Source organism: Hypanus sabinus, chromosome 7, assembly GCF_030144855.1.
Source record: "Hypanus sabinus isolate sHypSab1 chromosome 7, sHypSab1.hap1, whole genome shotgun sequence".
Lineage (NCBI taxonomy): Eukaryota > Metazoa > Chordata > Chondrichthyes > Myliobatiformes > Dasyatidae > Hypanus > Hypanus sabinus.
Window position 1 is genome coordinate 35,678,894 of NC_082712.1, and position 18,682 is coordinate 35,697,575.

At 41.8% G+C, this 18,682-nt stretch overlaps 1 protein-coding gene across 1 annotated transcript in view; it reads left to right on the top strand.

Annotated features, from left to right (window-relative positions):
* arsb (arylsulfatase B) overlaps positions 1-17,224 on the top strand; it is a 79,468-nt gene extending 62,244 nt beyond the window's left edge. The window contains exons 7-8 of the mRNA XM_059974466.1: positions 14,140-14,268; positions 15,464-17,224. Of these exons, the coding sequence (XP_059830449.1) occupies positions 14,140-14,268; positions 15,464-15,726 (392 nt within the window). The 3' untranslated portion in view covers positions 15,727-17,224. The remainder of the gene's footprint in view (positions 1-14,139; positions 14,269-15,463) is intronic.
* The last annotated feature ends 1,458 nt before the right edge of the window (positions 17,225-18,682 follow it).

The following is an 18,682-nucleotide window of genomic DNA, read 5'->3' on the forward strand; positions in this document are numbered from 1 at the left end:
TTACTCACATTACAACAACTGTCTTGGACGTTTCTTTTGTGACAAGACCCACAGGTCTGCTTCCTTTGTCTGGTGGAGAGACAGGTGATGAGGCAGCGGAGTCGCCTCAGTCGTAGCTAGGACTAGGCCTAAGCGTTGTGGCATGGTGTCCAGTCTTGTCTGGGGTGGCCTCTCCTTTCGGTGCTGCCTCCAGTGGTGGATCAGTGGAATTACAGGCGGACTGCCAAGAACTGTCAGTTTGCGGGACTTGTTGCTCAGGGACTTGGACTAAGAATTTGTTTTCTTACATGACTGTGTTCTTTCTTTTTTTCTCTCTCCTTTCTATGATTTTTGAATACACATGTATGCTTTTTGCACCTTGGCCCCAGAGGAATGTATGGTTTGAATAACAATTAAACTTGATTTGATTGATGCACCTGAGCTATTCCTAGGCACTGAGTAGCAGTTCACCCCTAAAGCATGAAAGCACACGTCCAAATCCGAGACATAATAACCGTGAAATTATTTCACTTACTGCTCTTTATATGTAAAGAAGAATTTAATAATTCGAAATTCAATTACTGTGAACTATGGCTCCTTATTACAATTAGCCTGTAAATGGTAAATTATTTTTACCATATTTTAATATCTTTCAGTTTGTCCCTTCAAAATTGATACACCTTAATACAACAGTTTATCTTAACTAAGCTAGGAGGGAGATGGTTGAATTTCGACAGTACTGAAACCTCTAAGCTCGATATTTTAGAATGAAACTCCACGGGGGATTGTCTTGGCAAACCAACACTTATTATGATGATCCACTACCAAACGTTTACTACATTAGGGCGGCTGCAGGAAGGTGTGTGAGTAAGTCTCAGGAACTACAGTGTGCTCACAGTAGCAAAGGGAAGTAATAGTGTGCAGTGGATGTAATGCTACATCAGGACCTTTATTAAAGGAAAATACAGTACAATTAAAGTCCAGCTACTGAGTAGTGTGCAATAGAGGCATACTTAACTAGTGACTCTGCCTCAATTGACTCCCGTTCATCTAGGGTGAACTTGACACTGACCCCGCCAACTCTGTAATCCCTGACACTGTCTTATCCCCCCTTGTTCAATCTCTTCCCACCTATGTTAGTGACACTTCTCACACTTTGAATTTTTTCTGTGATTTTAAGTTCCCTGGCCCCTACTGCCTTATTTTCACCATGGACGTCCAGTCCCTGTATACCTCCATCCCCCACCAGGAAGGTCTCAAAGCTCTTCGCTTCTTTTTGGATTCCAGACCTAACCAATTCCCCTCTACCACCACTCTCCTCCATCTAGCAGAATTAGTTCTTACTCTCAATGATTTCTCCTTTGGCTCCTCCCACTTCCTCCAAACCAAGGGTGTAGCCATGGGCACCCACATGGGTCCCAGTTATGCCTGCCTGTTTGTTGGCTTTGTGGAACAGTCCATGTTCCAAGTCTATATGGGTATCCGTCCCCCTCTTTTCCTTTGTTACATCGACGACTGCATTGGCGCTGCCTCCTGCATGCTGAGCTCGTCGACTTCATTAACTTTGCCTCCAACTTTCACCCTGCCCTCAAATTTACCTGGTCCATTTCCAACACCTCCCTCCCCTTTCTTGATCTTTCTGTCTCCATCTCTGGAGACGGCCTATCTACTGATATCTACTATAAGCCTACAGACTCTCATAGCTACCTGGACTACTCCTCTTCCCACCCTGTCTCTTGAAAAAATGCTATCCCTTTCTCTCAATTCCTCCGCCTCCGCCGCATCTGCTCTCAGGATGAGGATTTTCATTCCAGGACGAAGGAGATGTCTTTTTTTAAACAAAGGGGCTTCCCTTCTTCCACCATCAACTCTGCTCTCAAATGCATCTCTCCCATTTCCCGCACATCTGCCCTCACCCCATCCGCCCACCACCCCACTCAGGATAAGGTTCCCCTTGTCCTCACCTACCACCCCACCAGCCTCCAGGTCCAACGTATAATTCTCCTTAACTTCCGCCACCTCCAACGGGATCCCACTACCAAGCACATCTTTCCCTACCCCCCCCCTTCTGCTTTCTGCAGGGATCGCTCCCTACGCGACTCCCTTGTCCACTCATTCCCCCCCCCCCCCCCAATCCCTTCCCACCGATCTCCCTCCTGGCACTTATCCTTGTAAATGGAACAAGTGCTACACCTGCCCTTACACTTCCTCCGTCACCACCATTCAGGGCCCCAGACAGTCCTTCCAGGTGAGGCGACACTTCACCTGTGAGTCGGCTGGTGTGGTATACTGCATCCGGTGCTCCCGGTGTGGCCTTTTATATATTGGTGAGACCCGACGCAGATTGGGAGACCGTTTTGCTTAACATCTACACTCTGTCTGCCAGAGAAAGCAGGATCTCCCAGTGGCCACACATTTTAATTCCACGTCTCATTTCCATTCTGATATGTCTATCCATGGCCTCCTCTACTGTCAAGATGAAGCTATGCTCCGGTTGGAGGAACAACACCTTATATCCCGTCTGGGTAGCCTCGAACCTGATGGCATGAACACTGACTTCTCTAACTTCCATTAATGCCCCTCCTCCCCTTCTTACCCCATACCTGACATACTTAGTTGTTTTTTTTTCTCTCTCTCTGCCTGTTCTCCATCTCCCTCTGGTGCTCCCCTCCCCCTTTCTTTCTCCCGAGGCCTCCCGTCCCATGATCCTTTCCCTTCTCCAGCTCTGTATCACTTTTGCCAATCACCTTTCCAGCTCTTAGCTTTATCCCACCCCCTCCGGTCTTCTCCTATCATTTCGCATTCCACCTCCTCCTCCTACTTTCAAATCTCTTGGAATCTTTCCTTTCGGTTAGTCCTGACGAAGGGTCTCGGCCCGAAACATCGACAGTACTTCTTCCTATAGATGCTACCTGGCCTGCTGCGTTCCACCAGCATTTTGTGTGTGTTGTTGTTTGAATTTCCAGCATCTGCAGATTTCCTCATGTTTGCTCTGTAATCACGGTGTGGACATAGTGTGATGCACTCCAGTACACATCCAGTACATAAAATAGCAGACAATAGACAGTGTGAAAGTAAATGATTACACTTTATAATTTTACTGGAACTAGGAGGTTAATAGAGAAACAAACGCAAATAGAAAAGTGGAAAAAATTAAGGCGCCACACTTATCAGAGTTTATCAGTTTGTGCACAAAAATAGTTGGAGCTGAAGAAGCAGGGTAATCTCTCCATCATTCGATCTCCTCCGAACTCCTCGACCCTCAGCCTGGGACCAACCACGGTGGTCGACCAGAGCGCTTCCCGCACGTCCTTCCTCTTCACCTCTCCACTCTGAAGATCCCAAAACCTGTGCAAACTAACAGCTTTAGACAGACAAGAAAGAATAACATCTCTCCCATTGGATAAAAGTCCCACTATCACTAATCATAACCCAAACATGCTGCTACAGAAAACCCATTACCTCAGCCGTTAACATTACAAGTAATAGTACTAAGAACCCTAGACTGAGTTTTTTGGGGTGAGTGATTCAATGCATTTCTTTAAATGGGCACTGTGGCTTTAATCCTCGTTTTGTTTGAAATTGAGGAACTTGTTTGTGTTTTGCGCGCGCGCGCACACGCACACGCACGCACACACACACACACACACACACACACACACACACCATCCCCACCCCAGCAACTCAGACAGCATCATGGAAAGGAATAGAGTCAACATTTTGGGCCAAGACCCTTTATGAGGAATATTAGACTTTTTTGTAAGGGTGTGGGAAGTCGTACTGCAATTGAACTTCACTGAAAGTGCATCTAGAATGCCACAGGCATTTATGGTTTCCTTGTCCAGGTAAAGTATACTTGCCTCAAAGGAAGTGTAATAAAATTCATTACTCTTTGGGAAAAACATGCTTATGAGCAATCAAATAAAATTGATCTATATCCTTTCATTAGAAGAATGAAGGCTGATCTTATAATGACAGAGGTGAATTGACCCAGATTATGGATTGAACAAAAACAGTGCATTATGCTGGGAGAACTTGTCTTCTGGGAGGAAAATAGAAGCACCTGCTGGCTGTCTAGACAGCTTACAGCTGCCATAGGAAACGGTAGTTCATCAGTTCCCAGGGCAGCCCTGAGATTTCCATATCTCCAATAAGGAAGACAAGTAAAGCTTTTGGCAAATTTTAAAACTAAAGTCATCTACAAACATTTCTTCCTGTTGCTGGTTCCCGTAGCATACTCGCTGATTTGTGATTCCTTGTCGTATTTCCATCTTTGAAGGTCACAAAGCGAGGGAGGGTTCAAACAGGATTGTAACACTTTTTATTTAAAAGTGCCAACAAATTCATCTTAAAGACACAAGGTACCCATTGAAATGCTGAGTGCTTCATTCATACTTTAGACGAGGTTAACATTAATGCAGAAAACTAGATCCAGTGTAAGTGACACACACAAAATGCTGGGTTTCTCCAGCATTGTGTGTGTGTTGCTTGGATTTCCAGCATCTGTAGATTTTCTCTTGTTTATATCTAGTATAAACGATATTGATTAAATTTTATTTAGCTTTACTGAACATGGCGCAGGGTATTTCTTTAAAATAGAACCTTTCTGCCTGGGTACAAAACAGTGGACTTTCTAACTGAAAGTTTCTTCGCATTCTGTGTGAACGTGTCTTTTACAGCATGGTTGAAAAGGTTTCTTGAGCAATTTCTGTTCCGTTATAGTTGCATCACAATTTCTACACAATGGGAGATGGTTTGGTTACCTTCTGAAAACTAGACCAAGAGGCTGCACTGACTCCTATAGGAAGGATTAATTTTACACGTTGGTTTGTGTATAATCCTCCTGTGCTGACTTGAGTGAGTGCCTGACTTCTTTCAAGAAATGTAACCATTCTGGTTCAGGGATGAGCTTTCTTTGTTGCAGTCAGTAGAACTGTCTCTTTACATGGTTTGCTGTAGTATAGTATTTGATTGCTGAGTAAATGCACTTTGCTGATAAATATTACGCTATCAAATGCCACGCGATCATACCTGTTGTTTGGACAATGATGTCAGTGGATGCTGTTTACAGCAGGATCTGTTTTCTAGGGTTAGTTAGAAGGGAATCACCCCATTGGAAAAAATACTCTTAAGTGGGAATTTTGAAAATGTAGATAAAATAGGTTCCTTAAGGTTGTCATAACGAGGTGGGGGGCCGTGTAGGTGGGTAAGCTCCCACTACCTATTAAATGCTTCCAATGGTGTGCATCTGTCTGACAACCAAGTCTAGCTCTTGGCCTTCATGTGAACTCTGCAGAACTATTTCTCCCGACAGGAGAAGGAGCAAAGGTGGGCAAAACCAGATGTTTTGGGCAGTTGGGGCTCATCAGCCATGGTTGGCAGCTCATCTAGGAGAAGCAAAACTCTGATCTCAAACCTCTGCTATACCCACTCATGGGGAAGGCCTCAGGAGTAAACTCTGAGGGAAAATCCAGAGCTGAGTCCTGCGATGCTGCTGGTGCTCAGTTTTTGTTGTTCCTTTGAATTCATCAGGTGCTGCATGGGTAACAGCTTGCTGGATATCATAACACCCCGACTTGTGTACTGGCTTGTGTGTCGACTTCAACAGCTTAGAGTCCGACATCACAAAAATAAACTTGTGAGACCCAGACCAGACAAGAATCGAAATTTTCTCACAGTGAAATGGAGCAGATGAATAATAATCTGCAAAACTAAGTGACTTCAAAGACTTTTCTAAGGTCCAAAACTATGGCGCAAAATAAGAATATAAGTAGCTATTTCATGACATGAATGCAAATCACAATTCAGAAGTAAGCTCTAGGGTCACCTGGAGTGTATAATTCATGGAGAATGCCTCGGGTATGAGTGCAAGTAAAACATTATAAAATGTACCTTTTTGCCACAGTTTCTGTCAGCCACATTTTACTGAATACAATTTATTAATCTCCGAAAAGTCAAGCAAAATTGTTGTAGTTATCAAGTGTCTTAGTTGCACTTATAACTGGGGCTGGGGGTGTTCAGATCCAGATTTATTTTATTATATATGCACTGAAACATACAGTGAAATGCATATATAATAAAATTATTTGCTTTGGCAACAAACACACCTATGGGTGTGCTGGGCACAGCCTGCGAGTGTCACCACACACTCCAGTGCCAACATAGCATACGCAAAATATTTGGCAGATCAACACAGAACACATCAAAAACTTCCATATGATGATTAGGGCAGACCCAGTACTTTAGTGGAGATCTAAAACTTTATAAAACCTCCAACCTCTGTGGTTTGGGGGAAAGTGTGCCTCAAGATATAAGCTTGCTGTTTTTATAGTATATAGTTGCACTGTGGATAACATAGTTATCTGTATTCAGATGATCCAGGTTCAATCCTAATTTCTGATCCTGCCTGTGTAAAGAACTTGTGAGCACATGGATTTCCTCCTAGTGCTTTGGTTACTTCCCACATCTAAAAGTCGTGCTGTTTGTGAAGTTAATTGGCGACTGTAAATTACTCCCATGTTGGTCGGTGTTTGGAGAATCAAGAGTGCTGTTGTGTAAAAGTGAATAAATTGTGAAAGAATGGGATTGATCAGAGAGCTGTCATACACTCTGAACTGAATGTAATATATAACGTAAATGCTGTCACCAAAGTTATAGTTTTAAAATAGTAGAAATGGTAGGCTTAATATGGAATTTGTTAATGAATGCCAGAAATGGCTCTGTACACCACTCCAGTGTCTCAAAATCTTCTGGTAGAGGAATGGAACACTACCCATTTAAACTAAATAAAACTAACCATTTTATTCTCTATGTTAATGGATTACTTTAAGCTGTTTGAAATATTTCCATACCTTTTTTTTTAGGTTGAGTCGGTTTAGTTCAAAATGTCTGTGGTTGTAGAAATATTTCCATTTATTTCTGTAGCAGTGAATCCAGCACACCAGATTGGCATTACATCTTTCCAGATGCTACTGAAAACCTTGTAAAATGCAAAAAAATCAAAATCCAGTCTTTTGCCGAGAAGCAGATAGATACTGGAAAGATGAAAAAAGGGTGCCATAGCTCTGCAAATCCTTTGGGATGGCCAGCATGATAGCGTAGTGGTTGGCATATTGCTATGACAGTGCCAGTGACCCGGAATCAATTCCCGTCACTGACTGTACATTCTCCCTGTCACTGTACGGGTTTTGTCCTGGGGCTCGGGTTTCCTCCCAAAGACCTACAGGTTAGCAGGTTAATTGGTCACGTGGGTGTAATTGTGTTGCGCGGGCTGGTTGGGCTGGAAAGGCCTGTTGCCTCTCAGATAAATAAGACCTTCCATTCAATGAATTGCTTTTAAAGTGTGACCTCTGAGTTTGTGGCTTTATAGAATAAACCAGTGATTTAAAATATAACCTAAAAGGGATGTCCTGTTCGTGTCAATGGTGATTGAGCTACTAAGTTCTATGTAGTTCGGGACTACTGCACACGGAGTGTAGAAGCAAGTGAAGATCTTTGGGTAGAATTGCTGAATTCTGCATCCAGAGAAGGAACTGATGAATGGGCATCTGACAAAATCATTGCAGTTTAAAAAGCATAATTTGCACATTCCTTATAATAATGTTAAACTGACAAAATACATAATATGAAAAAAGCTTTGCTCTCTAATCTTCTTGTGTGTGTATATATGTATGTTAGTGTGTGTGTATTTATTTATTAAATTTGTGGCCAGGCTCTTTAGAGCATTGAACTTTAGATTGTAGGAATGCTACTGTGCTGAACAATCCTGCACTGCCAATATTTCTGAAACCAGCATGGTTTTGCATTTTCTTTGAGAAGATTAGGTAGGCGTCCGTTAGTCTCGATAGACCATGGATTTGCACCTTGGAAGGTTTCCAGGGCGCAAGCCTGGGCAAGGTTTTTTTTTAATGGAAGACCGGCAGTTGCCCAAGCTGCAAGTCTCCCCTCTCCGCACCACCAATGTTGTCCAGCGGAAGGACATTAGGACCCATACAGCTTGGCACCGGTGTCGTCACAGAGCAATGTGTGGTTAAGTGCCTTGCTCAAGGACACACTCGCAGCCTCAGCCAAGGCTCGAACTAGCGGCCTTCTGATCACTAGACGAATGCCTTAATCACTTGGCCACGTGCCAATACTTGAGAAGATTATGGCAGCTCTTGTGAGCTGCTGCACTGAATTTGTATCATCCATTATCTTATGGTTATAACTCGTGTGGATATCTTTTGAGCACACCCTTCCATCATTAACGTGTGGCCATTGGTATCTTCTGACCATGTGCTAAGAGTTTCAATGTGTACAGCCTCTTGCATCTTTCAGGGCTGTGAATGTCACAACCCTGAAGAAAGCCATTCAGTCCATCAGGTTCCTATCAGCTCCCAACATAATAGATTAAGAGTAGGTCACTCAGCCCTTCAAGCTTGCTGCACTGTTCAATGTATAGAAAATGATCTGCCACAGGGATAATTTCTTCCGTTATTCCCATGGAAGGATCCCCAGTCACCATCTCCTTATTTCTATCCGCTCCTACAAACATATTCTCTGTCACACATGTCCGTCAGCTCCCCATTGACCCTTTGTCCTGTTCACCTTCAATTCTACCACCACACCGTTAGAATATGGGAAGAACCCAGAGTCCCAAGAAGCAACACACACAATTAAAAAGGGAACATGCTAAGTTTGCTTAGGTCTGGCTTAGGTCAGGATCAAGCCTGGGTCCCTGGAGCACAATATGTCTTCCACTCTTGTCAGAAAGGGATTTGATGTGCTGGGTGGATGGATTCTTTGGGATATTGTGTATACCTGTTTTCACTTTAGCTCTGTGTTGCTCCTGTCATAAACACTTGGGTGTTCAGTGCCAACCCATGTGTTGTTTTTTTCCTTTGTGTTGAGATATCCTGGGCCAGGGCTTCCTGCTATTGGTGAGGATGTTATTTTTTTTCCCCTCACAGATACTTTGAAAATGTTTGTGAAGCATTCTCTTTGTCCTGGAAATCTCTTGCCATGAAAGAGTTTGGAGAAGAAAACTTGGGTTTTTGTTGGGCATGTGGACAATATGGCATCTCCACCAGAATTGGTTGATAGTGTCAATACCTGGGAAGAAGATACGATCTTTAGATCGCTTATTCTACTGATGGGTTTAGAATATTTCATGGAGACTGTCCAGTACTTAGAAGTTCTTACTGTAGGTTGTTCCTGCCTCAAATACAGGAAGGTAGGTATTACTGCTGGTCAGTGAACTCTGACTCTGGCTACGTTATTGGAGTTATTGGTCTGAAAAATGTCTTTTTCTTAGTTAGCTAAGACACCGAGGGCAGTGATGTATTTGAGATCAATGTCTGCCTTCACTGAGAAATGGCTCTCAATGTGTGGAAAGTGGCCTGCATCAGACAGTATCTGCATCTTGTTGTGCTGTCAGGGTAGGATTATAGGGGAACTTGGGCTTCTGGATGCTCAATATAAGGCCCATCCTCTTCTCCATTTTTTTTTGAAGACTGTATTTGACTTGGATCCCAGCTGTGAACACCTTTTGTGTTTTAAATAAGTTGCTGAGTCTGGATGTTGGAGATTAATATGTTGATGCTTTGGAGGATTGGAGCATATGACAGTTCAGCCTTGTCCTTGGAAACGGTGACTTCAAAAGGATGCCTTTGCTGTGTAGGACCTGGATCGATACAAATAGGAACAAGAGTTGGAATGGCACTTACTTCTCCTTCAGCCTTCTGCTCACTATCTTTATTAACCTTGAAGAGTAAGCGAATGCCCAATAAAAAGGATAGAGCAAGCGTCATGTAAACTGCACATGGTGAGATCTAGTGAAGAAGCAATCTGAACGACAGATGGAAATGTGATGACTAGAAACCCAAGTGGCATTATGAAGTAAGGACTAGTGAATGTCCTGATGTAGCTGTGCATGGTAGAAGCTAGAGTTTCATTGTTCTTGGGATCAGCATCAAATAGGGACAATTATTAAATGGATTAGAAGGAAAAGGGAAAGATTTTAGCTGCTATAGAAAGTTATGACCTTCCATTGCAAAGTTGTATATTTTACTCTGCTGAAGGAGTTCTGTAATTGCAAATAGGTAGTTCTCCTATATCCTGATGTTGTTGCTTCGTATGGCATGGCCCAGGAGGGGCAGACACGAGTCTGTCCATTCGGGTGCTCGGTGGCATCTCGTCCACAGCCATTCCAATATGGGTGGCCCTGAGTTGGCATCTCCTGATGGAGTCCTTGAAGCACACAAGCTCCACATGATGTCAATGGATTGAACCAAGTTGATGTCCTGATGTGACCAAGTTGATGTCCTGATGTGACCAAGTTGACAACCGTGTGGATATGAAGCTTCAAAGGTGAAATTTCTATTGCTTCCATGAAGACCATATCATGGGCATTTTGTATTTAGCCCCAAATTCCTATTTCCTTCACCAATCTAAACAATGGCCTGAAGTAAAATTGTGAAATTTGAATTTGTTATAGACATGGATTTCTGCAGCATGACAGCAGGGCCTTAAATCCAATTTGTCCATACTGGCCAAGATGTCGTCTTAAGCTGGTTTCATTTTCCTGCAATTGGTCCATCTCCCTCCCAAACTTTCCTATCCATTACCCTGTCCAAACGACATTTAAATGTACCTGCCTCAAACACCACATTTCATCTTTCTGGGTGAAAAATCTTGCCTTTGTGTCTACTTTAAGTCTTCACCCTCTCACCTTTAAACCTATGTCCACTAACTACAGACTCTCCTAGTGTAGAAAACAAAAGACTGAAAATTCATCTTAACAATGCCATTCAGAATTTTACAAACCTCTAAGGTCACCTATGACCTTCTTCACTTGAGGGAAGATGGTCCTAATTTGTCCAGTCCATCTTTATAACTCAAGCCCTCTAGGGCCCTATTGTTTACTTGCTGTGTTCTGCCCTCGTTTAAATTCCCAAAATACACTACTTCATACTTGCTTGAATTCAATTCCATCTGCCATTATTTTGCCCATTTTTCTGGTTGGTCTAGATCCTGTTATAGCTGCTTTCACTGTCTACCATTCCACCAAGTTTAGTGTCACCTGCAAACGTGCTAATAATACTATAAAGTTCTTATCCAAATTGTTAATACATTGTGTCAAACATTAGTGGACACAGCACCATTCTACTGGTCACAGGCCTTCAGTCTGGAAAATCTATCCTCTGTTTCCTTCCTCCAACCCAATTTTGCATCCAAATGGCTAGCTCACTGTGGATCCTATGTGATCCAACCCAGATCAGCCTACCATGTGGGACCTTGCCAAAAGCCATGAAGTCATCATATCTACCTTCGTCAAATCTTCTTGGTTACCTCTTCAAAAAAAAACTCAATCAAATTCGTAAGACAATTTCACAGAAGAAATGTAAACTATGCCTAATCAGGTCTTGCCTTTCCAAATGCAGATAGACCTGAGAGTAGCTCACAGTACCTTTCCCACCATTGATGATGTGGTCGTTGGTCTCGTATTCCTTGGCTTGTCCTTGTAGACCACCCTAAATAATTAGTGTTGATCATGACTCAGGAGTTGATCTTCTGTGAAGTGGCGGCAATAATTGCAGACGGAGGTCCCACTCCAGTGATCTGAACAGCAAAACCTAATCTGATTGTTGTGTGGGGAGTTACACAGCATTGAAACAGACTGTTTTGTTTAACTCATCTGTACCATCTAAAAAGTGCCTAGCTAAGCTAGTCCTGTTTGCCTGTAATTGACTGATATCCATCTAAATTCTACTTTTCTCTGATACTCTGGCCAATATTTAGCCCTTAACCAACATTAGTAAAACAGGTTAGTAACTGCCATATTGTTTCTATGTAGGTGTAATGTGCCCCAAATTGTTTGCTACTTTCCCATTTTTTGCTTTGGTTCAAATGTATTCCATTGTTTGCAGGATGATTTGGGACATCCTGAGATACAGACGTACTGTAATTCTTGAAGGGAGGTTCATTTAAAGTGGGCAGGTCAATTGGTTTTGGCAGCTTCACAGTTAAACTTCACCTTGTATTATTCTGATATTCATACATGCACTTTACAGCTAGGATCAATGGAAAACCACAGGCAGATATTGCCCCCTTCCTAGCCTGCTGCTCCTAAGTTGTAAGATCAGTTAACTTGAGCAGGGCTCAAATTTAGCCTGTAGCTGCCAGTATTTCATGTTGCAGAGAATTTAATTTTAAACAGATTTGTAGAGTTCACGTGAATTTTATGGATGTGGAGTGCGAAATAACTTGCAACGCATATTTAAGACTGACATGTAGCATTGTTCAGAATGTATTATCTGTTTACATAGTGAACACCAGAAAGAAATGTTCTGCTTTTTATTCTCATTAATCTTCCTTGTATTAATAAGGCAAATTCCCATTTAGTGATGTACTGTATGATTGAAATCTTCATGCTCCTTTTATGCAAGCTGCCAAAACACTTATTGTAAGATGACTCTTACAGCAGTCACACACACTGGATAAAATGTTCCATAATGTAACTTCCCTTTTCCCAAGGTAGTGACCTCACAGCTTTCAACAACTAATATCTTAAACAGATCGGTTTAAAAATACCTTGGGGAGCATTACTGGTGAAGAAAAATCCTGGGCTGTCTGAAATGTGTAGAAACAATAAAATGTAGACAAGGTCAGCAATTTTTTTCCCCAAGACCTGGTGCAGTTGTGTGTGTATGTTTGTTTCGAACAGTAAAACTTTCCACATTTTCTAACAACTCTGTCATTTTTTTCCTGGTTTCCTCATTCACCACTCCCCCACCCCCACAGCATTACAAGCTATCCTTCTTATAACTTTTTTTTCTACATCATTTCTGCTTTTCAAATAGTTTGCCTCTTGCCTTTCTGTCTGCTCTTCCCTTGAAACTACTTTCACAATGCTAGTGTTTTCTAAGGGATTGTTATTTTTGGCCTGCCTTGTGATATTTGTCTAACTGAATAAACTGACTCCAAACTCCTTTTTCCTCTTTTCCAAGTTTCTAATGTTTTCCTGTGTTTAGTAGTAAATCTAACCATATACTGCGTAGGAATAGCCAGCCAGTGGTATAGTGGCATCAGCACCGGACTTCGAGGTGAATGGTCCCACATTTGAATCCGGCCGGCTCCTTACACACTTTCCATCTGTGCTTGGTTGAGCATTGAGCTAGCAACCCAACTTCCTTTTTAAAAAAAACCAGTCAAATGCACAGGAAACAGCAAACTGTGCCACAAGGCGAGCAAAGGAACAAGAAGGATAGCTATCATCGGAAATTGTTCCGAGTGTAGGTGGATGGTAGATGAATCAAGGGAGAGTTCATAGGCAAGTGAGGGAGATAAATTCCAGGGAATTGAATGGGATCACTCCCTGCCAGCCAGTATACACTCGATGGACCAAGTGGAAAGCTTCTATATCATAAAAATATGAACTCTATTACATCATCTTTTGGAGCTGTTATTAATCACTCATGAAATTACTTTAAATACATAGTTACTCTAGTCTTACTAGTTTCATTTGTTCTTAGCTTGTGATAGCCTCTCTCACAACAGCTCCTTAGAGAGTTTGGCTCTGCCGATTAGTCAGTCTGTGCCAGCTTCCAGAGGGTTAAACCTCTTGAAATTCTTTTTCATTTCGCTCCCAATTCTTGATATTACCTCAGTTGAACTTCCTTTCCTGTTCCTATCGATCATTTGTTCCAGCATGGACCACAACAACTGTCTCTCATTCCTCACCAACTACTTCAAGATGTCTAACACCTGGTGGGCCACACACCAGTTGGAACTCTTACTCATGGCTCCAGAGGTGCTGTCTTTCTCGTTATTTTCATGTAATAGAATGACTCACAGCAGGGATGCTTTTAACTATTAATTATCTCTAAACTCTGGAAATTGATATACTCACAAGGAATTAAATAAAAATGGAAAAGTATGCCGCAGTGTGGAAAAGTAATATGAAGTCATATTTATGATTCAGTCAGCATAACTTATTTTTGCCTTTGGCATTCCTGAATTATGTTGTCTACTGCTTATCTTTATTTGATCAACAACTTAATTGCGAATTTTATTCTCATAGACCATTAAACCGTCAGTCTAAATATTGGTAACAGAGATTTGGGTTCTGATTCTATCTGTTCTGCGTCACCTTGTTGTTAAGCTTTTCTGTTGGTCTTGTAGGTCCTGTTTCACCCAATAAAATTGCAACACCCAGGGTACAACAGACAAAATGGCAGAATTCTGTCTTTAATGTGTCAATTCATTCAGCAATCCGTTCTGGGGACTGGAAATTATTAACTGGATATCCTGGTACGTATGAAAATTATATGCACAGTATAATGTAGTAACTTTTCTACTATTCTATGATATAACTAATTATGATTACAGGAAGGTGTGAAACCTACAATCCATTGTCTATTTGAAAATCATCTGATGCAAAATTGGGCAAATTACATTTTTTTAAAAAAAGGCCTTTTAGGAAGTTAACAGGCAGTAAACATAATCCAGATTGGTTCTCTAGTTAGCTGTTACTGTTTAGATGAATGGTACGTATTAATTTTGCTTTCAAATAAGTATATGCCAACTGGACTGGATTTATTGTGAAGTGACTTGATATGTCAAGATATCAATTAGATTGAAAAAGTACAGAGAAAATTTACAAGGATGTTGCCAGGACTTAAGAACTTGAGTTATAGGGAAAGGTTGAATAGGTTTGGAATTTATTCCCCAGAGTGAAGGAAAATAAGTGATTTGATAGTGGTATATTAAAGTATGACAGGATTAATGCAAGCAGGCTTTTTCCACTGAGGGTGGGTGAGACTAGAACTAGAGGGCATAGGTTAAGAGTGAAAGGTAAAATGTTTAAGGGGAGCTCCACTTAAAGGGTGATGAGAATGTGGAATGAGCCTCCAATGTAAAGTGATGGATGTGGGTTTGGTTTCAACATTGAAGAGCAGTTTGGATAAGTACATGGATGGGAGGGGTATGTTGGGCCATGGACTGGGTTCACGTCAATGGGATGAGGCAGATTAATAGTCTGGCATGGACTAAATGGGCCTAAAGGGCTTGTATTTGTGCTGTAGTACTCGGTGACTTTAACCTGTTAAAATAAGGTCCATATTGACGTGAATCAATATATCCTTAGATTCAGATCTTCCTACAAGCATCGATTGATATTATTATTCACATTAATCATTAGCTCCTTGAGTCTGTGAACAGTTATGTAAATGCATGTCTATATTTTGCCTTGAGGTTCTGAGGAGTTGGGACAAAAATCTGTAGTTCATTAGTGAAAGTTTTGTTCAGTGTGTGCTGCCTCAAATTAATTGATGCAGTCCTTAGCACTTGAGTAATTGTTATTCTTAAGTCTGTTATCCTTGTTTGCATAATGCATACCAGTGATGCTTTGAATTGTTTTTGTCACTGACCTAAGTTATTGAAGGATTGTTTCTGACTGTGCAGAAGTTTCTATTGTACTAATAGGAAATATTCTATTTTACTTCAGGCTGCAGTTACTGGTTCCCTCCTCCATTATTCAAGCAATTGCAATCAGCACCATCCGATTTGCCAAAGAAAAATCTTTGGCTTTTTAATATTACGGCTGATCCGGAGGAGAGGGTTGACCTTTCTGACCACTTCCCTGAAGTTGTTGAGAAGCTGCTGTCAAGACTTCAATACTACCAGGACGGTGCTGTGCCAATTTTTTACCCCGATGATGACCCAAAGTGTGATCCTGGCAAAGGTGGGGCCTGGGGACCCTGGGCCTGAGAGCCAAACTTGTTTACAGCTCATGTTTATTCAAACATTGTCATAAGCCACACAATGGCATTTGTGCTGAAGTGCTACTTTTGATTTCCAAATCTGAGAGTGTCCTTTGATACTTTCTGAAACTGTGCTTGTCCAAAGCAGGCCTTGAAACTCCAGATCTGTGCACAGTCTCTTTGTGTATATATTGTTTAGAGTTATCAAGTATTGCAATGGTATTATAGCTGTTTTTATAATCAGAACTGTGACTAATGTTGACGATATAAAGACAAAGTGCTGGAAAAACTAAAATGCTCAGAATGTGTCTGTGGAGAGAGCAGTAGAGTTAACATTTCAGATCAATGACCCTTCATCAGTTCTAACCAGAGACATTAAGAACATAAGACATAGGAACAGAACTGGGCCATTCGGCCCATTGTCTCTGCTCTGCCATTCTATCATGCTCTCAGTACCATTGTCCTGCCTTCACCCTGTAACCTTTGACACCCTTACTAATCAAGAACCTATCAACCTCTGCTTTAAATATACCAAGTGGCTTGGCCTTCACAGCCAGATGTGGTCATGAATTCTATAGATGCTCCACCCTCTGACTAAAGAAATTCCTCCTCATCCCTTATGCTAAAGGGATGCCCTCTGGCCCTAGACTCCCCCACTACAGGAAACATCGCTTTTTTCTCTCCACAGAAACTGCTTGACCCACTCAGTATTTGCAGTGCTTTTTATTTTACATTTCCAGCATCTGGATTTGCTTGTGATTTTGGGAATCTGCAAGGACTGTTCTGCTAGAGATACTCAGCAGGATAGGTAGCTTCTGTGGAGACAAACTGACTTCATGTTTTTGGTTGACTTCCTATCAGGAAGGTCAATTAAATTTGAAATGTCAATGGTTTTTACCTACCTTGATGCTGCCCGATATGAGTGCATATAGCATTATTTTATTTTCAATGTCGGTTGTGTAATTTCTCCCGCTAGAGTCTGGTTCTGTTTGCTGTGGAAATGTGCCCTTCACCTCCAGTGGAAAACTGCCTTTGTGTTCTTTTTCAGCACACGGGGCAGATTGAATTCTCTGGGAGAAGGGATGCAGCTGAGCACTCAGCTGTGAGATTGGTTACTGCAGTTGGATTTGAACAGCTGAGTCTCATTGTGGAAAGAACTGCAGCCAGCTCGTGGATCCAGAGAACAATGGGGCTAACTATTGCAATCGCCTGTCTGTCTCATCAGTTCAACAGTCCTACAGTTTTTTCACACAACTGTGAAACTTGTGCAAGCTCCCAACAAAGAAGGTGTGTGTGTGTGTGTGTGTGTGTGTGTGTGTGTGTGTGTGTGTGTGTGGTACTTTTTAAAAGCTCTGGTTACTTCTGTGAATGTTTTTTCCACACCATGTCACCCTTGAGGCTCTCCTTCATTTGCCCTCTATCTGGGCAGTGGCAGTTGAGCTGGTACTCACAACTGAATGAAATGTCAGTTTTGCACTCTGTCAGTTGACTTGCACAATAGCCATTTATGGAGTTTGTGGGGGGGGGGGGGGCTGCTTATGAAATTTCAAGCTTCTTTCTTCCAGGATAAAAGAAAGTCGCTGAAGTTGAGATTGTCACTTCAGCCTGGAAACTAAAGGCCATTTGGAGAAAGTGACAACACTTAAAAGGGCATTATTTACTTCATCAGGGAGGGTCTAAAACAGGTTAAAAATCACAAGTTGAAACAAAGTTCCATTGAATGAAGACTGTCCAACCTCGTGCAGGAGAAAATTATAAAACTCCAAAGTGAGAATGGCCAGCTTCAAAGGCCTGAGAGTACAGGCTGCATGTAGGTGAAAAGTTCAGAGTGAGAAAAAGATCTTAAGAACATAGAAACATTTCTTGGAAGCTTAAATCATAGATTAAAGAAATTACTGATCTTTAGATAATGGTAGTATTTGAGAAGACTGAATGCTGGTGGAAAAAGAACAGAGGCTGGAGAATAATTGTTCGCTATTGGTGTTACTCATGTACAAGCGATACGCAGACACACAGGACCAACAAGATGGTGTTGAATTAAACAACATTCCAAGGTCCACTCATAATTGATGCATGAAAGGAATATTAGGAAACAAATTGAAGTGAACGAAAGAGGCACACTCGTTCTTTTTAAAAAGCAGCCATAAATGCCTGTTTATGAAAGGAAGAGCAAAATTACCTGCAGATGGTTCTTCGGAAAGGAATTTAAATGCTATAAAGCCTTATTCTGGCTTTGTTTCCCAAGATGACCAAGCCTGACTGTAGTCCTGATTTTTTATTGGTGCGCTTCGCCAATAATGTTCGAAACCAGCGGTGATGCAGCATCTCACAGAACTGCTGCTGCAAAGCCAAGGAATCTGGGCAAGACCAGGTGTTGATTATTCCCCATTAAATCCTATTTAAAGTGGTAAAGTGGTAAGTCAGCTTGCATCCTTTGACTGACCAGTCTTCTGAACCCTTAACGAATTTTTCAACATTCTGTTCAGGGAAGGTGAGTGAGTTCACCCTTCAAGGGTTCTGTGTCTGTAGTCCTGTTTCAGCCTAATTTATTTTGTGGCAGGGGCCTGCAAGATTTGCAATATCTAGGGAAATAGCTGTGACAAACCCCAAGTGCTGCTGCACGCCGTGGATTTAAATGGAGATTTGTTTTTAAGCTCTGCCTTGACCAGAAATCTCAACTGAATCAGCAAGTTTGTTAAACTTTAAAATGTTTCCTCCTCCACTTTTCATCCACTTAGTAACCCCTGGATGCTCAGTGATACAATTGTTGAGGTTGCTTATTTTTCTAAGGTTCGGCTTGGTGGTTGTGTGGCTGTAATAACAGTGTCTCGGGTTTCACTGTCCTTGCACTGATACTGCAAGGATATAAGCATGCAACTGAAAGTCAAAATGGAGAAATTGTCAGAGAGTCACTGCTCCACCATTTGCAGTTTAGTCTTCAGAACTCAGTGTTGATAAATAAA